A 21,785-nucleotide genomic window follows, 5' to 3' on the forward strand; every position below is an offset into this window, starting at 1 on the left:
CCAAGGTGGAGCAGGAGATTCGGTCATGGGTATATGGCCCCCCTCCCTAATGTTAATAAACCAACATATTGAAGAACTAATATCTGTTTTGAACCATTGTAATGCACTGATAACCACCAAAAACTGGTGGTGATGAGAAAGTAACATAATTAATAAAAACTCATCACTAACAACTCTTCCACAAGCTGAGAAGGGATATATAAGGTGCACAGTGTCATTCAATCAAACACTAAACACCATCATTGTAACACACATGATACTGAAATAATGCAATAAACATTAATTTAACAAATTAAGATGAAAGATAAAACCCTAATGTACACAACTGATAAGAAAAAAACTAAGAAGAAACAGTTATTTCAATGAAAAAAAAACATAAAATATGAAGTGTCATGCAGGGAATTCTGGGAGTGTCAATTTACAGTTTTTTACTGTAAATTCAACAATGATTTTCTTTTTACTTCCAAAATATTCTAACATTCTTTTACTGTAAAATTACATTAAATGTAACAGTTATTCTCCGTATATAGTATGGAAACTTACTGATAGAACAGGTTTTTACTGTAGCATTTTCACAGTCTTTTACTGTTAATATCACAATAATTTTTTTACAGTGTATGATAATATTTAAACCAACGATGATGAGGCAATAACAATTTGCCCAAATAAAATATCAAAACCAAGAAATTACATGACTGTACTGAACAACACTGTTACAATTTGATCAAATTAGGCTGAAAAGGTATATTTTCAATTTATGATTCATTCTCGTATTTTATTGTCTGACAAGTTGGTCTATACCACACATGCTAAGTTCTAAAAACATTATAATTTTTGTACAAACAAGCACTTACAGTTTTAGTTTAAAAAAAAATTCACCATTGTCACATCTTAAATACATTTAACCTGCTTAGCTGGGAAAATATCACGTTTGATCACATCAAGTTTAGAAATGTTTTAGTTCATAAAAGTATTCATGGTTTATCTCCTCCTCCTCTAGTTGATTTTATTACATTTAAATTTACTGAAAACAGAATATCTAGAGGTGCAGCTAAGGCTGATTGCATAATTCCACATAGAAAACCCTTTGGTCAAGCTGTTTTTTACATTCAGAGCATCACATCAGTGGAATTCAATACCACAATTAATTAACTAATTTAAGCATAATTTAAAGAAAGGGCTTTTTATAACCAACAATGTGAACATTAATGTTGTTTATATATGTTAATAAGCTGCTATTTATTTTAATTGTTTTAATAGATATTTATTTTTAATTTTATTTATTGTTTTAGTTTTTTTGTCAGATTAAATAATTTGTTTTTTAAATTTTGTTATTGTTTTTTTTCTATTTTGCTTCTTTTTTCTTTTCTTTTTTTTTTCTTAAAGGGGGGGGGGTGAAATGCTCGTTTTCACTCAATATCCTGTTAATCTTGAGTACCTATAGAGTAGTACTGCATCCTTCATAACTCCAAAAAGCCTTTAGTTTTATTACATTTATAAGAGAAAGATAGTCTGTACCGTTTTTTCCCGGAAAAACACGAGCGGATGGAGGCGTGACGTGTGGGCGGAGCTAAAGAATCACGAGCGCAAGTAGGCTTTTGCGTTGAGAGCGTTTGGAAGCTGTGACAGTACCGTGAGGAAAAAAACATCATCCAAAACAAACCATGGCTAACAGTCAGATTCAGCCGTTTATTTATGATCCAGAATCAGATCCAGAGGCTGAAATTTTTTAAGGTATACATGTGGAAAGTGCAGTTTGATGACAACATTGCATGTTTTTTACTTGATGTGCTTACGCGCCGATAGCTAAGTTAACATTTGTTTGTTACAAATTTAAAGACTATGCAATTGAGATGTTTGTTAGAGTTATATTGCTGTCAACTGACAACAAAGTTTTCCTTCTGAATTAGCTTAACTGCACAAGTTTTATAGTTAATACAATCTTTAAAAACAAATTACATTAAATATAGTCTATAAAGTATATGTAAAAGGTGTGTGAATGTGGATTAGTAATCTGGCCCCTTGCTATGAAGTAGAAAAATACTGGCCCTCATCACTTTTTAAAGTTGCCAATCTCTGCTATAGAGCATGAGCACTATATTACTATCCCATGACACCCCTAGTTCGAACGTTCACTTATGCATTACTCCGCATTGTCTGACATGAATATTCCATTGATTCATAAAGAAACAGCAGCAATTCTATTTGAGTTCTAGGCCTATTGTGTTAGAAAATATAGGAAATTACGTGATTAGTCTGATTAACATGACACAGAGCGATAGATAGAGAGAGAGAGAGAGAGACATGTAAATAGTCAAATTGTTGTTTCAGGTTTCTAGATCCTAGGTTTATGCTTATTATTGTCATATTATAGATTTTGCATTCTGCTCTATTTCTATAGATTTAAATTATTTTAATTCATAAATTAATACATTTATTTCAGTCCCCTAGTGAAAAAAATTAATCTTTTGTTAATAGGAACCATAACAAAAAACATACTACATGTTATTTAATGGTTTTAATGGTTAAAAGTTTATTGTTTGTAGTGGAAATCATTAGACTGTCTGTGATGGTTTCTATCGTTTTTATCAGCAGGGTCTTCATGGGTGTTGTGACGTTATTTTGCATAAATGCAACAGAATTGTGAATATTGTGAAATAGTAGTGTTTGTAGTTTTGGTGGGCCTATTTGGGAGAAAATCGAGGGCCATTTTCCACTCCTATCCTGGTCTCATGTTTATAAGATTGGCTAGTAATCTTAGTTTGGTTGAGAGTGAAAACTGTGCTCCTCTCATACCATTGGTAAGCAAACTCATGGACTTGAAAGTGATATCAATCAACAAGATTTATATATTTTTTACAGCCAAACACTGAATGCCGGAAATTCGGCATCGTGCCAGAGAACTTTAAGCCCTGCATGACGAATTGTAAAACCGGAGTTCTATTGTTCATTGCTTTTTTTGTAGTCATGATGCACGTGCTGAACTCAGAGTCAGCCTCTTCAATTCAGCTGTTCTGATCAGGGTAAGTCAACTCAGAGTTCAAGTTTTATGTTTATTGAACCTCTTTTCTGGAATACACCCCAGATAAATATGTTGTACAAAACAGTAATATTTACAAAATCATAAAAGATCAAAAAGTCTGCTTGAAAAAAATTAAAATACATTTTAAATGAAAAAAAAAAAAACATAAAAAATGACAAATATTTTGAGAGGAAAAATTTATCATACATTAGACAGATTTCAGATTAGCCTCCTTTAACTGCAGATGTTTCAGAAGTGGTTACCAATTTTAGATGTTAGGAAAACTTGTAGCATCAGTTTTTAATTGACTGCTTTTCAAGTCCTTGTGATACCTGCTGCAAACTCTTTTTAAGACGCTACATCTTGGTCAAATCAAGACTGTAAACATTATAGGCACTAAAGTGTTCATTTTAGAGTTCATCATTTACACATAGTTCTTGCCAGATGGTGCAGAAGCTACAGATTGAGGTGCAGCGTTATAATTGGCTGTGTATTTTCCCGCTTCTTCCTTTGGTGGGCAGTTGCAGCAGAGCAAACCTCCCCCGATGATCAACAGAGCAGCGGCTGCCCAGCCAATGTAAAGAGCTGCTCCCAGTTCTCTCTTCTGTGCTTGGTGGACCAAGGGGTTGTAAAAGTCCCGGATGATGACGTTAGCCGTCCAACACACCGGGATCAGACACAGCACTCCAGCAATGATGAATATCACACCGGCAGTGATACCGATCTTAGATTTGGCGCTCTCGTCCTCAACGCAATTGGTACATTTACCTCCAGCCATGGCCAGCATGATGCCCAGGATCCCAATCACGATGGAAATGATGGTGAGGGCACGGGCGGCCTGAAGGTCTGAGGAGAGGGCCAGCAAGGAGTCGTAGACTTTACACTGCATCTGCCCTGTGCTCTGCACAACGCAATTCATCCAGATTCCTTCCCATGAAGTCTGCGCCGTGATGATGACATGACCAATGAAAGCTGTGACTTTCCACATGGGAAGAGCACAGACCACAATGACACCGATCCATCCTATGATGGCCAGGGCAGTGCCCAGTAACTGAAGCCTAGCAGACACCATGATCTTTGTTTCTTGTTAGTCTCTTGAGGTGGCTCTCTTTGCACTGCTTACAGGTGTGTGTCTCAGAAAGGCTGCATGCTGATGCTTTTAAAGAGCCTGTGAGCTCTGGGGGAGGGACTTCTGCAAATTGATCGATCTGTTGGTTTTGTAGTTACTTCATGAGGTGCGACTAAGCCAAAGCTTAAATGAGTCACTGCCATGACATTTATAGTTATGGATGCAGTACCTTATATGGCTCTCAAAATATTATCTACTCTTCAAAATGTAAATATCAATGTAAAAGTCTATGGAGGGCTCAGTTTTTTTTTCCAAGGACAGAATATAAGACAGGAAGTGCCGCTGACAGGAAGAAATCATTTTCCCAGGGAGCAAAAAACTATGTTTTGGAACTACTTTTGGAAATTGTTGAGGGATCTCAGAATTCATCACTTAGTGAGCTAATATAAATACATGTAAAATAAAGGGATAGTTCACCCAAATAGCAAAATTATGTCATTAATAACTTAATAACTTAATAACTTAATAACAACCTCATGTTGTTCCAAACCAGCAAGACAGTTCAGAACACAGTTTCAAATATTTTAGATTTAGTCCGAGAGCTCTCAGTCCCTCCATTGAAGCTGTGTGTACGGTATACTGTCCATGTCCAGAAATGTAAGAAAAACATCTTCAAAGTAGTCCATGTGACATCACAGGGTCAGTTAGAATATTTTGAAGCATTGAAAATACATTTGGGTCCAAAAATAGCAAAAACTACGACTTTATTCAGCATTGTCTTCTCTTCCGTGTCTGTTGTGAGAGAGAGTTCAAAACAAAGCAGTTTGTGATATCCGGTTCACGAACGAATCATTCGATGTAACAGGATCTTTTTGAACCAGTTCACCAAATCGTACTGAATCGTTCGAAACGGTTCGCGTCTCCAATAAGCATTAATCCACAAATGACTTAAGCTGTTAACTTTTTTAATGTGGCTGACACTCCCTCTGAGTTAAAACAAACCAAAATCCCGGAGTAATTCATTTACACTGACTGAACTGCTGTGAAGACAGAACTGAAGATGAACACAGAGCCAGATAATGAACAAAAGATCGACTTGTTCACGATATAAAATATATTCTAATTATACATTCTAATATTTATTTATCAGTTTTTCATTTATGAAAAATAAGGAATAAGGAATTTTGTCCACAGCAAGGACCATTATAATATTTCTCTCTTTAGGTTTGTGCTTTGTGCTCCGTCATGGTCAAAGTATTAAGAAAGTGGCAACTAGTTTCATATGACACAATAGAGCAGGCATGGAGTGTGATGTTTTCCTTAGGTTGCTCAATTCTCAAGTGAAACTCCTAGAAACAAAGATATCGTAAATGAAACACTGTTACTTCTGGTTATGACACATATGTAACAATTGCTATATTGACTTAGTGTCTTACTCAGCACATTAGCAATTCCCCTGAAAACTATTTCTCAAAGGTTCCCTGACATTGTGCCTCAGTGCGGGGGAGGAGCAGCCAAAAAGCACCTGTACCCACCTGAGCTGGTCAAAGCGGTTTGTACTGGTGTACACGTGAAATGTTGACACTTTGTCTGGGTTAGAGTGAACAGCTCACCACAGATTGTCACATCAACAAGCCTGTTTAAATGATAATAACAGAATAATCAAATCTTGTAGTCAACACAGTTTGTGTTTATGTGTGTATATAAGCTACATTTTCCTCTAATAAAGCAAGGAGAATAAATGGGAATCAATTTCATTCTCATCCACAACATGAAGCCTCATTTACAAAGAGAAGTGAATGAGTTGATATTGTTCCTTAAGTGAGAACACGCTGTGAACCGCAAATATAAAAGAACTGAATGGGAAATATATACATTATAAAAATATATTACATTATACATGAAGTTTAAATGTTTCTAGCATAGTTATATTTTGTGCCATAAATAGAATAAATAAATAAATAAAGATGTAATATTAAATAATGTATTCATTCACTTCAGAAGGTGTAATGCATAGTCTTATAATTATCTTAACTGAAGAATGATATTAAGGCCAGTATGATGGCCCGACTTGGCAAAGGTTGTGTTTGTGTTTTCCTTGCGTTTTTAAATCTTCACCATCAAGTCAACAGAGACACCCTTGCTCAATGATAAAGGTCTGTTTCACATGGGATTTGTTCTGAGAAAGCAGCAAATCTTGAACTCAATAGGTAAACCCTAAAGTTGCAAAGACTAAAGTCTCAAACCCAAAGAAATATTCTTTATAAAAGTTAAGACTTGTCCATGCCCTCCTAAAATGCCTCGTTTAAACACGCTCCCACATGTATACATCACAATGTGAAATGGGTAAAAATTGGAGGGAGGAAACCATTATTACAATATAAGCAAACGTATATGTTCTATTCAAAGTGCATTGAAGTGTGTGAGACATGAAATTAAATTGTATTTATACACAGAGGTATATGATGTCACACTTACCCATATGTGCAGACGTTGCTTGGCGCAAATCTGTGAGTTAATGTTTCGAAGTGAAGGAAACATCAACAGATTTTCCCTGCTCAAGGAGTAGGGAGCAATGAACACTGTGTAGGGACCATGTCAATGGGTCTAATTGCACTGGGCCTTGATTGTTAGTAGTTGTTTGTGTGTGGGACGTGAAATGCTTAAAACTGTGAAAATGAAGTCTCAAAATCCAAATGAACCGAACAAGATCAACTCGAACTAGACGTCAATTAATGTGTCACCCGATCCACATATGCATGGATTCCTTTTTGCATGAACAATTTATGATATATTAATGCAGAACAGAAAATTTGTATGCGCAAACCTGTCTGTATATGTACAAATCGCTGCACAATCATTTAATCCCAAATCAAATTGAAAGGCATTTGTTTGTGGTTCGTAAGATACGTCTAAAATTGATGTAGTACATTGATATTTTTGCGTGCATCTATTAATCATTTTGAGTCTAATTTCATCCCATACAACAAATGGCTCGTTTGTAATGGGTTTTATTGTTTTTGGCTCATCGCACAGGTGTTCTGACTGGGACGCGCATCACAGTATGGCAAGGGGCGTAACATTTCCATCATACGCTCAAGGCTTTTGGCCAATCACAAAGCACTAGAAGAAACAGTAATGTGCAGTATTCAAGTCTACTATATTGTCAATTCTTCCATATGTACAGCACATACATACAGAAAATGTAAACTGTGTTACTCTTAGAGCCTTGGTGCATACAGATAACACTAACAGTAGAGCATAAAAATACAAATAGATACAGATTAAATATAAAATACAATACACAAATAAGGGCATGTAAACAAAAATAAATTACAGTACAGTATGTGTAAAATGTTTTTTGAACCTTAAACCAAATAAACACATTTCATTACACCAAATAATAAAAATGAATAATGTTCTTTTTAGCAACATCGTATGACCCCTTTAAGGAATTTAGTGGATGCTGTCACTTGTGATACTGCTAAGATTGCAAGCACAGAATGCAATTCACAAAGAAAACTTACATTTTTACATACAGTATTACTTAATATAGCTTATTAATATTACATAATACTTAAGTAAAACAAAAAAAGAAACATTTACATGTTCACAGTGTATTACATGTGATTGACATGTTTTGTATTGTAAATGTATGCCCACTAGTGGCTACACATGTAATTGCACTGAAGACTGAAGTCCTAGATCAGTGACGCAGCTGTCACACGCACCAAGCGTTTCGTCGTTTTATTATTGCTTTATTTATTCAAGTTCTATCACATACGTCACCTCGAAACTCGCGACGAGTGTCCGTTCTGTTATTTGCTGTGTAACAACCAGCTCCGAAACGAGAAAACACTATCTTCAAACTTTTGATGAGTTATCGATATCATTTGTCGTGATGTGAAAGTGTCTCTTCGCGCGGAGTTTAGTCCATTTTTGTTCGGGTTTATTTTTTATTGTTGTTGTTGTTGTTTTTGGAGAAAAGAGTAATGTCTGCCTGTTGTGCCAGTTGTCTCTTTATTTTCACAGTTTAAATTATGTAATCAGTCTCTGAAACGTTTTTATTTTAGTTTATATTTTAATCATAGGTGCAATTAAAAATGTTATACTGCAATATACGGCAACCAAAAGCTAGTAAAATGTTGTAAAAACGTTTTGTGCTTGCTGGGTCTTGGATGTAGAAAAGTGATTCCACTTAAAATAAAATAAAATAAAATAAACAATTAAATAATAAGAAGAACTTATATTAATTCAACTCAGGAAATAATTACAAATACTGTAAGTAAAGTGGAGTGCCACTGTTCACTCCCACCCTCTTTAAAAAGAACAATATCTTCCCACTGAAACTCATTAGTCATCAACATCATGGTGCCTCACAGAAACTCATTTCAATATTATCAGTGTTCTCTGAGAAGGAAGTAAGCCAACACACTGCACATGATGTCATGTTCACCTATCAAACATAGACCGGTTTGAAGCAGTCTTGTAAAAACATGGCAATAACTATTTCTTCTTCTCTTTTATTTTTTACTTCACTTAAAAGGTTCTATGGGTTTAGCATTTGTCCTAAAAAGCTTTTCATTATCCTCATCTTTGGGTTCTCTGGGTGTGTCTGTGTACATATTTGAGTTTTTATTGAATGTCAAGTAAAATGTTTATCAAGTTCCTCATATCAATATCAAGCAGGTTGCTTATCAACTTAGTGGATTAATCAAATATTTACTAACACATAGTCTGGTTTAAACACATTACTGTATTTACATTGAATTTCCCATGCGCATATGACCCTCTCTATTGTCTCTGAAGTTATCAGGAAAGCATTAATTAGTCAGTGCTGTTTAGCAAATAAACAGATCTACAGGTCAAAAGATGTCAAGTATAAACAAAACCAGATAAAACTACTAAATGCTGTAGAATAAATGAACCATTAAGCAGATTAATAAATAAAATGCCAATTGCAAAAAACAAATAGCACTTTATAATATTAATTTAATGACATTTTGGACTAAATGTAACTTATTCATCTTCACACCCATGATAATTCTGTGAAAGCCATGCATTAAGAGCTTTAACATTCGTGTGATATCAATGTCATGATAAAGGCATAAGTAAAGTTTTGGCATTTTGGTTTAACAACAACTTCATTTTCAACATTGCCACACATTCCTGCTTTCATAAGTGTGTACACATCTGAAGAACCGTGTCTTTTTCTCCAAAGTGAACAAAGCTTGAACTGCAATACACATTGACATAACATGATAGGTCACCACAGTTTTACTTTATCTGCTCTCTCTCGGCATGTTTTGCATTTTTAAACTAAAACTGTATAACCTCCTTATGCACATGTGGACTTAGCCTATCAGTTCATAGTTTCACTTCCTTATACTTGTTTTTGGGTTGCATCACTAAATTTAATTGTTATAAAACCAGGACATGGGCATCGGAAAATATTCTACATAAGGCTATATTTTATGGCCTGCAATCAAAGTTGGCCTAGATTACTACCAGGAATTTGAATTCAGTAAGAGGAAGTTTATAATCCACAACAGCAATTTTGTATTTCCACTTCCCTTGTGTTTTATATATTAAGAAACATATAAAATGTTATGATTACATTTTGGCTGTTTTTGGAATCACAACTGTGAGACATAGAAACTGTGATACATTTGTTGTTGTTGTTGTTTTCATATTAACAACTAGCGGTGTATCAAGTCTCAATATAATTTGATAATGTTTAATCAGTAGACGAGAGCAGTTTATTTTAGGTAAACTTTAAAACTTCAGTATGGATGCATTATGGACACTAGACTTTTACATTAGGTTTTCAATGATTGTTCATTAAAGAGCATTTTTCACAGGTCTACCTTGGGTTATCTATTAACATTGACAAATAGTCCAACCTTGGGTTTAAACATTTTCCAAGTGCTAATGCAGCTCCCATTTTTTATGAGGACGCTAACCAATACCAAGATTGCTTCTTATCATCTGATGTAAGAACCCAGGCAAGTCAGCCCTTTTCTCAGAACAGGGGAAGTTTTTACCAGGACAGAACATTCCAGCCGTCCTTGAAGAGGAGATTCCGTGTGTCAACACCCACCTCCATGCTTGAATGGTCCTTTGGTGATTTTGGAGATTCCTGATATAATTGTCTAAAGGACTTGAACAGGCAAACAGTGAGCCACAGCGAACACCAGAGAGATTTTTTAGGGAGTTTGAAAATAGAAAGATTGGAGACATGGCGGCTTTCGGTCTGGAGATAGTGGGAGTCACGCTCTCGGTTCTTGGCTGGCTACTCAGCATTGTGTGCTGTGCTTTGCCCATGTGGAGGGTCACCGCGTTCATCGGTAACAACATTGTCACGGCGCAGGTGTACTGGAAGGGAATCTGGATGAGCTGTGTGGTTCAGAGTACTGGACAGATGCAGTGTAAAGTCTACGACTCCATGTTGGCTCTTCCTGCAGACCTACAGGCGGCTCGGGCTCTGGTGGTGGTGTCCATCATCGTGGGTGTCCTTGCACTCTTTGTCGCTATAGTGGGGGCCAAGTGCACTAACTGCATTGAGGATGAAAGAGCCAAAGCCCGTGTGATGATCAGCTCTGGTGCCGCTTTCATAACAGCCGCGGTCATGCAGCTTATTCCTGTGTCCTGGTCAGCGCACACTGTTATTATGGAGTTCTACAGTCCAGTTATTCCAGAAGCTCAGAAAATGGAAATAGGGGCATCGCTGTACCTTGGCTGGGCTGCCACGGCACTGTTGCTGGTTGGGGGCTCCATCCTGTGCTGCAGTTGCCCACCGAAAGATAAGACGAGGTACCCGCCACAAAGTCGTATCGCCTACTCAGCCCACCACTCACTGGTCCCGAGTACCCAGAACAAGAGAGACTATGTCTGAAGACCTCAAAGGACTTTAGATTTTTACGGTCTTTCATTGAAAGGTAATTGTGACATGTGAGTTGGAGGTAACTCAAAATTGTGTTTACTTTTTCTTCATGTGAATATTTCTACATGCTGTTGTTTTGTCCAGTCAGTGTCTGTTGTCACTCCATACTTCTTGATTTACACTTAAGCACCACTTGCATAAAGTATATACTGTAGAGTAGTAGCTATGTTGTTTTCTGTATGTTTTAAATCAAATTTGTAAGATGATTTATAATGGGAAAACAGTGGTTATGTTTCTGTAGTATTGTGTGCTTTCATTTAAATTTTTTGTATTTTACAGCTTAACTAAAGATGTTTGAGAAGTAATATTTTTATACTTAAGTTTAAAAGAGTATTAATGGCTTAAAAAAAACTGAAAATCTTGTACTAATATGTTTAGCTATTCTTAGTTTGAATTGCAATCAACCGTTAATGTTTAGTTGTGTTTATGGTTTATTTCCCTGGCATTCTCATTCTCTGAAAGCCTGTTAAAATCGGATGGACAACTGTCTAGATATGGAAAATATCTAGACAGCATAGAACTTTAGCAATGATCTTTTTTCAGATATTTTTTATACAGCCTCTCTGTTACAAAATAATGTACAAGTGGATGTATGCAAAACTGACAAAAAGAAAAACATGCTTTGTTTATTTCATCTGAGAGACACAAGCACCAGACTGGATTTAGCCTCTTAGTTGAAGTTCCACCGGACAACACACCAGAGAATCTGAGATTCAGGCTCCTCTCAAAGTTTTGTCAGATTATTGTGCACAGTTTGTATGTTTGTTGTTGTTGTTTATCACTGAATAATTAGAACATGTATTTGAATACATGTAACTGATTTATAATTAAATTATGATTATTAAAATAAAAGATCAGGCAAAAACCAATAAATTAAGGAATCTCCACGTCTTCATTTCAGATCTTTGATAATTTGTTGCGTTTGAGTGCTTTCTACACTGCGTGCTTAACCTTGATTTATCTTTTAAAACATCGGGTTCTTTTACACCTGGGTTAAGCAACGTTTCACATGGTAACAGTGTAAAACAATGGGGTGCTATTTTAGCAACCACTTCTAAAACAAAGAGCGCGTACCGTACCTCATTACATATTCATGAGCTTTACGTTGCAGAACTTGAACGCGTACGACGGTACTACGTTAAACTGCGTTGAAAGTCTAAACCTGTTTTTATACAGTATATGGCTTAAACCTTTGTAGGTTTTACGCGATTTAAAGTAGCGCTTCTTTACGTGACAAATATGTTGATATTTTAATCAATATATAAGCAGAGTTTAAAACAGATCGCGCCCCTGTCACGAGCTGTATTAACCACTAGCCTATTATCAACATCATGTGCAAACTCTAATTACATCGGAGTAATTAGTCTACTGACTGTACACCTAATTAAATCGTACGAATAAAGGGTATAATAAAAAGATTACTTAAGGTAAGTAGGCTAAAGGCAATGATTTGAATGAGGTATAACGAAAATGTTAGCTGAAATATTAGCTATAAGACAAAAAAAAATCTACAATAAATCAGAGAAATCCACCTCCTCAACAGATTCACGCAGGCATGAATTAATAACACTTAGCAGTGTTAATGCTTTAGTTGACACTTGGACCGGTAAAAGTTAATACTTCTTAATACATATTTTCACCAGTTAATTTGTTAATTTTGTAATTTAACAACTACGTTTTATTTGACCCAGAAAAGAGGCTGTGGGGGATGGAGGTGTCTGACGTCACGTCCGTTTTTGACATCCTTTGTTTTCTGAAGTTTTATGTTCTCTAGAATTAAGTTTTGGGAAAGAATATTTTCAATGTTTGTGAAAGTACAAGCCAGTAATGATTACAGCAATCTTCTGTATGAAATGGCATGTCCTCATTAGTTGTCACTAAAGCCTGTTTCTCTTGTTTTATGATGCTGTAGACAAAGAGGAAACAGAGTCAACAATAACGACTTTTCTCTACGTCTGTTAAAACCAATACTCAAAATAAAATAAAAAACACGGTTGAAGATAAAAATCAATCCATCAATTCTGTCTTGAATCTTAAGAAAGTTCATATACAACATCGCCAATGTCTGTGAAATACTAAGTGTGATTCCAGTGAAATATAAGACATATTCTCCACCCCCTTGACTACTGATTTGTGCTTGCAGGTGCTTTTTCCTGGTTGAGCATGTTTCTCTGCACCACACAATGTTAGTACGTATTAGATTACAATGGAAAACGAATACCAACATATTGTCCTTCTCCCCACAGAAGCCAAGCAGGCAGTTAACTTGCACAAACCTGTATCACATCCCCGTCATCACGTTAAGGTCCTCCTCCACTCGCACTTGTCTCTTTGAGAATATAAAGGCTGTTTGACTTCACAACACTTTCACAGGCTACACAAAGAAAGACAGAACTGGGACGAATACATCTGTATTGACATCTCAGCACTAGGTAAATGACATTCCTCCCTCCTTTTTTTAATCTTCTGTTTGTTAGTACAGCTTTTATTCGTGTATGATATTCACGACTAAGCTACATCTCCTTTTTACTAGGTAAAAAAAGTTCCCCTAAAAGGCACCATGTCAATGGGAATGGAGATGGGGGGCATAGCCCTGGGAATTATCGGTTGGATCATTAGTATTATCACTTGCGCTCTTCCAATGTGGCGTGTCTCGGCCTTTGTTGGCGCAAACATCATCACGGCACAAGTCATCTGGGAGGGTTTATGGATGAATTGTGTAGTACAGAGCACCGGACAGATGCAGTGCAAGGTCTATGACTCCATGCTGGCTCTATCGCAAGACCTTCAGGCTTCCAGAGCCATGTCGGTCATTGCCGTCATCTTGGCCATCCTGGGCGTGTTGATCTCAATCATGGGCGCCAAATGCACCAACTGCATCGAGGATGAAGCCTCCAAGGCTAAAGTGATGATCGTCTCTGGTGTGATGTTCATTGTTGCCGGCATCCTGGAGCTCGTTCCGGTTGCCTGGGTGGCAAACCAAACCATTCGCGACTTCTACAACCCCATACTGAATGCCGCTCAGCAAAGAGAGCTTGGGGCATCCATCTACATAGGGTTTGCCGCTGCTGCTCTGTTAATAATTGGAGGAGCATTGCTGTGCTGCACCTGTCCTCCAAAGGAGAAGCGCATGCCACCAAGAATGGGCTACTCTGCTCCGCGCTCCACCAATGGTGGATATGACAAGAAGGACTATGTTTAAAAATTGTTTTCTTGTAGAAACATTTAAACAAAGAAAAATTAGAAGGATATGAAGATCTCACAGAAAGGGTGGAGATACTTCTAAAAGGACTCCGCAATGAAGGGTCATATGATGCTGTCAATATTTGCTTTTCATCTGTTTATGAGTGGCAGGTGTGCGTGTGTGTGTGTGTGTATGTTAAGGGCTGGTTTCTTAGGTTTACCTGTCAGGGATTTTTGTGTTTATACATTTCATGTTTTTAATACGCTTGTTTAAATTTTCATGTTTTTTGTTCAGCTGTTCTTTTGTATGTGTCTGTGTGTCATTTGATACCCAACGGTCAAAATTTGTCAAAATATATTCTTTGTTCTTTTTAAGCAAATATAAATAGGCAGTTATATGTATATTATATGTAAGAGAGCGAGACATTTTTTTAGAAAAACATTCGCTGCTTCAGTCTGATGGCTTTTTTATCACTTATGTATTTTTACAGGAAGAGGAAGACTTTACTCTTTACATGTATTTGCTTATGAAAATTTCACTGGACAAAGACACTGAATATGTATTTTGTTTTGTTTTTGCTTTTAGATTTCAGTTTTTGAGGTTGTATGTCATCACCTTTCAATATAGTTTACTTAAAACCTTTTTTTTATTATCCATTGATATTTTTACAGAGTTAAAAGACATTTGTTAAGTGTATTTCCTATATAACCCTTTAAGTACTGTAACTTATACTAATAAATTGCGTTGCTTTATATTATTAAAATTGAATGCGCGGAAAAGATAAATAGTACAATAGCTGGTATATAAAACAAACGGTCAGTTGCATCACACAATAGACTGTTGGAGTGGTTGTACCTGTTCGGCCCATTGTTGTACATTTGGGGCAGTAATGTGAATACCAATTCTGAGAGCGACCACTCAATTTACAAACCTTAGGCAAGCTTTAGTTGTTTGCTATAGGTGGTGACAGACGGATCCGACCAAAACCGGTCTGAATAACTGGAAAGGGCAAGAGGGATAGTGATTAGAAAATGTATAAGGCACAAAATGTTTCATTTATCATATGCATATACTAAATGTCTGTACCTAAGTTTATTGTAAATTCAACAAAACTGCAATAAAAATTTTTTAAGAACAAGTCACATTATTCCTGATAATTATTGGTAAAGAATTCATTGTTGGCCATTTTTGGTGGAGTTTATTTGAAGGATAAAATATATAACCATATGCTGAAATGGAGACTTTGGGTTATGATTTCTATTACAAAGTCAGGCATCAGGCCATAAAACTGTGGTGTTGCAAACACATAACCCTAAGGTATATTAACACAAACCTGCGCTCTGTAATGATTTTGAGACAATGCCTCTCAAGGTGACGCCCTCTTTTCCACCTGTCAGGGGGAGGGTAGACTCTCATAGGAAAATGACTCACCTGGTGTGACTGCTGTAAGCCTCATTCAATGCAAAACTATTCAACTCTGAGTTTAATTCCCATCTAGGGAAATTGTATGTAATTATACATTTTATAGCTATTATATTTGTGCTCTTTGCCTGTTGAACAAATCCATTTTAAAAACAATAAGCAAACTGTTGGGTAGAATTAAATGAATTGCTGCTGTATTTAGAAAATGAGGAAGAGTTTAAAGGTGTTTTCTACTGAAAAGAGAGATCATTGTTGAGATCCATTTCAGGGCAAACTTGAAGATTAATTAAAAGATTTATATATGCTGTATGCTCTGCTATTGTATTAATCAACAGATCATATGTTTCCAACAACACCACCTCACCTCCAAGACCTCACCAGTATTTACTTTTCATATACTGAGAAACATATTTGTCACACACTCTAAGAAAAGACTGTAAAAAATAGTGTGTAATAATACAGTTTTTATTTGAAGGATCTTTCCGTATTGAGTTTTTACAGGTGTTTTTTTACTGATTAAATTTTTCCATACAGTGCATACAATTATCAGTCAATTATCAATTATATCTTTAGTACAGATACTTGTTTTAATTATTCACAGATAAAAAAAAAAATCCATTATGTAGAATATTTTTTCTAACATATATTCAAATGTATAAATGAATCTTTATATTCAAAGAGAATTAATCATATTCTATTATTATATCTACTTCATCTACACTTTATAAAATGTGCTAAATCATTTAAGAATTAAAATTTCAGAAATAAAATTTCAGAAAGCAAATCCATTAATAAAGAGGATGACTAATCATGTCTCTCAGCCAGCAGTGTTGATCATCTCAGGAATGTGAAGGTTACAGAAAATGAAGGTTACAGAAAACAACAAGGTTACAGAAAAACAAATGTGTATCAATTTTCTCTCATTCTTTCCAGTCAACAGACTGACTCTTTTACAAATGGAATGTTCTACAGTTTATGCAACATAATCTATCTTGCCAAATAAAAAAAATAAACAATATATATGATAATCGAGGCAAATGTCATTTCTGGTGTTTTCTTCACCTTCTCCTTCCTAATTAATGCAGTATTATGTTTGATTACAGCGATCATTCACTCATTTAATGTAAAAACTAGGTCAGATATGCACTGGAACAATATCTTTTTTCTAATATATATGCTATGTTTTTCAATAACCAGTATTATTACTGATAATAAATGTTTCCCCACAGTGATATGACAGTAGATATGTTTAGTTTTGTAAACATTGTGGATTTACTTAATTTTCTGGTTTGCAAATTAACAAATTAACAGGAACATGAATGTTTTTATTAAGTATTTCACTTAATGGTTTAATAAAGTTAGCAGGATCTTAAAAACGGCACAGATTTTCCTGGAGATATCCAGTTGAAGAATATGGAATTATGTTACAAAGCACATTATTGTAGACTGTTCCAGATCACCTGCAGTGTCGAAAAGAAGCCTGTGGCACGTCACGTGACCGAAACCATATCAGGCGAGATTTATTTGCTTATGTTTACCGAGACTGCCTGGCAGAAGTCTGCTTTAAATGTCAGACGGTAAGTTCCGTGAGCTTGGCTGCTTTGAAAATGAAGGAAGTTTCCCTCATACAGTGACAGACCAACAACATGTTTATTTAATGGGAGAAAATTAATAGCCTCTTTGTACTTGTATTTAGATTAATGTGTTTTATTGTGTGTTCGTCTCATATTCATTCCCAGCCAGGCTGTTAAATAAATTCACTTTCAAGATTTAAAAATCCCAGGACCACGTGATCATTAACTGCCAAATGCAGTGATCTTCCAATGTTCAGTTCTCTACCAATGAATGTCTGCTCTTCTCTTTCTTAAAATAAATAAATAAATAAACGCTCCAGAAGGAGTGAATGTGGTCAGGTTTCTGGCGCTGCTTTCCTTATGCGTTCAGTTTTCAAAAGCATTCGCTTACCAATATAAATTGCCTAAATAGTATTTATGCCTAATAACGTTGCATTTCTCAACATCTTGTAATTTTACAAACACCTCCATTAGGCTAATGACAAAAATTTAATTTTCTGAAAATATTCTATTGTTTTATTAAAATGCATTAATTTATACATGCATTATTGTTCACAAAATAAAAAGAAGAACCAGGAAATTTTACTCAGGCCTTTATAGTTTAATATGTCACTTTACACAATGAGTAAAATATTTGATCCAAAACAAGTTTAATTAGGCTACAGTATTATTATTTACAGCTGTTAATGAAAAAACAAAATAGGGCCTTTAAATAAAAAAAAAAAAAAAAAAAAAAGCCTTATATGAACATACCAAATTATTTCAGAGATCAGTATGCATCAAGTAGACTATTATCAAGCAGTGCAATCGAACTGTTTTTTTTTTTTTTTTTTTTTTCATTGTGAGTGTCCTTTCTGCATGTGCTCTCACCATTGTTACCGTGAGCTGCTTTATCTCCACTGCTGGGTTGTCTATGGGAGAATGAAGCTCTCACTCTGTCACTTTCTCTTCAGATGCACATAAACAAATGGCAGTTTGCCCTTTTCAGTTGTCTGATATAAAGGAGGGGATCGTGAAAGCGTTTAACCCTAAATAACCCTTATTGACAAAACTAGGGTGCAACTACCTGTAATGTGGGGAAAAGTTTATTTGATTAAGTTGAACAAAGAAAGGTATACAAACTACATGCAAACCATTAAATGTTCCCAACAAAATGTGTATTAAAGTACGCTTTATTAAAGGGATTATGTGATGTTGCCAAAAAGAACATTATTTTGTCTATTTGGTGTAAAGATATGTGTTATGCAGTTTAAGGTTTAAAAAATAAAATAAATAAAGCATTTTTTGCATCCAGTGGTGACATTTTTACTGATTCTTCACATGGCAGCGGCAACAACGACAGGAATAAAAGTTAGGCAGCGTCTATTTGCAAGTGTAAACAGCAAAAGAGGTTATTTACACAAAGTGCAAATGGCAATAGACGCTATTCACAATAAGTGTAAATAACAATAGATGCAATTTACACTAAGTGAAAATAGTAAATTTTCTTAGCAATAGATGCTATTTATACACTAAGTGCAAACAGCAGTATTGTTTTAGTGATATGCTATTTACACTAAGTACAAATAGCTATATATTCTATTTACACTGTAAAAATGTTACTACTTATTGCAAATAGTGGCAATTTTCTACACCTCAGTATTATAGTACATTGTAAAACAGTATGCAATATTAACTAATTGACTGTAAATTTTTATTTTAAATCAAATTAATAAATGGATGCCACCTTATTGGGACAAGAAAGCCCTCCCTAAACCTATCCTAACCCTACTCTATATTTTATTTTCAACTCTTTGATTATATTCTTAATTTTCATTGAAAATAAATGCTTTTTCTGATGTGATTTGAAATGTAAGATTTGAAAAGGGAGAAAAAAGTTTGCCAAAGGTGGATTTGATCACGTCAAAATGAACATGTCACATGTTTTACCATCTGTACCACTGGACCTGACAACTACTGCTTGTCTGTTGCAGTGTTGACTAGCCGAATCACACATTGGTGGGTAGAGTTGGTGAAAATAGCCTCAGCCAACAAGTCGGGCTATTTGTACTTAGTGTAAATAGACACTCCATAAAAGTTATGCCTTCTTTCTTTGCGTGAACATTTGCGCAGCGTTATGCAAATCTTCCCACATCATGACAAAGACTGCATCTACATTAATCTGGATTCATTTGAAAATGGCTTTTTCCTTTTAAAACGCTCTCGGTCCACACTAGCGATTTTAAGCATTTTGCAAACTTTTTTTGCAAACATTTTGCGTCTCATCCACACTGAAACATCAGAAAACGTTAAATTCACTTTCTGCGCATGCGTAAAGCCTCAAAAAAGCTCACTGCAGATGATACACATGGAACAGACATGATACGTTTTAATGCAGTTCTTCTAAGAGGATTATTTTATTACAAATAGAACCCACCATTCACTGATTCATCCAGGTCGCACAAACTGAGACTTGTATGTCTGATCTAAAACGCAACTGCCCTCATGTTTGCTTTCTCCTCTGCATGACTTTGATATGAAGAGTGTACAAGGTAACACAACTGTAGCAATAGTGTGAAAGTGCATAGCAAATATCGTGCACAATATCAGTAAAATCAGATATCTATTGGTATAATATGCATCAGATGACTAAAATTGCGCCATTGTTTCCAAAAGATGGCTTTTCAGACAAAAACATAGTGTGGACAAGGCCATAGATGTGGGGTGTGTTTGAACTGGTTTGAACAAGCCGTTTTCAGAGGGTGTGGTTGACTCTTAACTTTTATAAAGAATATCTCTTTGGGTTTGAGACTTTAGTCTTTGCAACTTTACAGATCTTCTTTATGCACCAAGAGCTTGTAACTCTCCAAAAAGAAATAAAAAATTTAAATCACATCATATGAGCGCTTTAATGGTCTTTAAACTTCCCATAATGTTTCACAAGGATCTTGTTGACACTGTTATGCCTCTCCTTTTAATTTTCTACTGCCTATTGTTTTTGTTTCTTTCTGTGGAATATGTTGTCTTGTGACCATTAATCATGCCATTGTGTTTAGACTTCCCCTTAATGTAGCTTTTTTCACCTCAAAACATGTCTTCTTTGTTTGTGGGGCAAATTTGTTTATTTAGTTAAATTATATTAAATATTGTCTAGTCTAAATCAAAGGTCATTGTATTGGAAGGCTCGTACCTGTTATTGAGAACGTCATTGGGAGCTTGTTTGTGAAGATGTCAAATGATGTCATCTCACAGTCAAATGGCCTTTGCAACATTTATACGCCGAATTGATGTCAGCTGATAAAATTAAAATACAAAACTTCTGTTCTTTTTTTCTTAGGGGTGTTTTGAAATTAAATATTCTGCATTAATCACTGAAAATATTCAAGTGATGAAGTTTGATTTAAAATTATGTTATTTGTTAAAATTATATCTAGATGTTAAAAGCAATTTATCTTAATTAATTTAACCCTCATATTGTGTTATTTTGACCAGGAGATGAAATATATATATATATATATATATATATATATATATATATATATATATATATATATACAGTACAGACCAAAAGTTTGGACACACCTTCTCATTCAAAGAGTTTTCGTTATTTTCATGACTATGAAAATTGTAGATTCACACTGAAGGCACCAAAACTATGAATTAACACATGTTGAATTATATATGGAATTATATACATAACAAAAAAGTGTGAAACAACTGAAAATATGTCATATTCTAGGTTTTTCAAAGTAGCCACCTTTTGCTTTGATTACTGCTTTGCACACTCTTGGCATTCCTGATGAGCTTCAAGAGGTAGTCACCTGAAATGGTCTTCCAACAGTCTTGAAGGAGTTCCCCGAGAGATGCTTAGCACTTGTTGGCCCTTTTGCCTTCTGTCTGCGGTCCAGCTCACCCCTAAACCATGTCTATTGGGTTCAGGTCTGGTGGCTGTGGAGGCCAGGTCATCTGGAGCAGCACCCCATCACTCTCCTTCTTGGTCAAATAGCCCTTGATGCCTTCAGTGTGACTCTACAATTTTCATAGTCATGAAAATAAAGAAAACTCTTTGAATGAGAAGGTGTGTCCAAACTTTTGGTCTGTACTGTATATATATTTACATTGCACTTAAAATTACTGACTTTGCTCCCACAATGTGCACCACCGTCATAAAACAACAACAAAAATTGTGATTTTTATTATTATCATTATCAATATTGAATCCAATATTTAGAAATAATATAGCAAACATTTATAAGCATTTTTGTAGACTTGGAGCACCAAATTCAAGATTCAAGAGATTCAAGATATTTATTTGTCACGTACACAATTATATAGGGCATATATAACCAGCAGTGACATGTAAGATTAGGAATTAGATTAAGGATTCTCGGTGGGGGTGGGGGGGTTTAGACAGGCCTACTGTAAAGGACTTAACCTAATTTAAGTTTAAAACCTATTTTTTATTATTATTGTTTTGCTTTTTTGTACAATCAGTTCCTTGAAATGCATGAAAGCGATTGCCCGATCGAATTATAAAGTCTGTTGTCGTGGTCTGTGGCGCCACTATCTGGCAATACTGGTCCATAAGCAGT

At 35.4% G+C, this 21,785-nt stretch overlaps 3 protein-coding genes across 3 annotated transcripts; 2 read left to right on the forward strand and 1 right to left on the reverse strand.

The window, feature by feature from the left end:
* Nucleotides 1-3,220: 3,220 nt before the first annotated feature.
* On the reverse strand, nucleotides 3,221-4,131 carry LOC113063953 (claudin-4-like). The gene has a single exon (XM_026234420.1). It carries the CDS (start codon nucleotides 4,092-4,094, stop codon nucleotides 3,447-3,449), a length of 648 nt encoding a protein of 215 aa, XP_026090205.1. The 5' UTR covers nucleotides 4,095-4,131; the 3' UTR covers nucleotides 3,221-3,446.
* Nucleotides 4,132-10,065: 5,934 nt separating this feature from the next.
* LOC113063954 (claudin-3-like) lies at nucleotides 10,066-13,353 on the forward strand. The gene is made up of 2 exons (XM_026234421.1): nucleotides 10,066-11,029; nucleotides 13,281-13,353. The coding sequence occupies exon 1, from the start codon at nucleotides 10,330-10,332 to the stop codon at nucleotides 10,984-10,986; it is 657 nt and encodes a 218-aa protein (XP_026090206.1). The 5' UTR covers nucleotides 10,066-10,329; the 3' UTR covers nucleotides 10,987-11,029; nucleotides 13,281-13,353.
* On the forward strand, nucleotides 13,340-15,356 carry LOC113063955 (claudin-3-like). Its single transcript, XM_026234423.1, has 2 exons — nucleotides 13,340-13,466; nucleotides 13,568-15,356. The coding sequence occupies exon 2, from the start codon at nucleotides 13,595-13,597 to the stop codon at nucleotides 14,234-14,236; it is 642 nt and encodes a 213-aa protein (XP_026090208.1). The 5' UTR covers nucleotides 13,340-13,466; nucleotides 13,568-13,594; the 3' UTR covers nucleotides 14,237-15,356.
* The last annotated feature ends 6,429 nt before the right edge of the window (nucleotides 15,357-21,785 follow it).

This window comes from Carassius auratus, chromosome 46 (genome assembly GCF_003368295.1).
Source record: "Carassius auratus strain Wakin chromosome 46, ASM336829v1, whole genome shotgun sequence".
Taxonomy (NCBI): domain Eukaryota; kingdom Metazoa; phylum Chordata; class Actinopteri; order Cypriniformes; family Cyprinidae; genus Carassius; species Carassius auratus.

Excerpts from the sequence above, each read along its gene's own strand:
- LOC113063954 (XM_026234421.1), top strand. The coding sequence starts at position 10,330 with ATGGCGGCTTTCGGTCTGGAGATAGTGGGAGTCACGCTCTCGGTTCTT.
- LOC113063955 (XM_026234423.1), top strand. The coding sequence starts at position 13,595 with ATGTCAATGGGAATGGAGATGGGGGGCATAGCCCTGGGAATTATCGGT.
- LOC113063953 (XM_026234420.1), bottom strand. The coding sequence starts at position 4,094 with ATGGTGTCTGCTAGGCTTCAGTTACTGGGCACTGCCCTGGCCATCATA.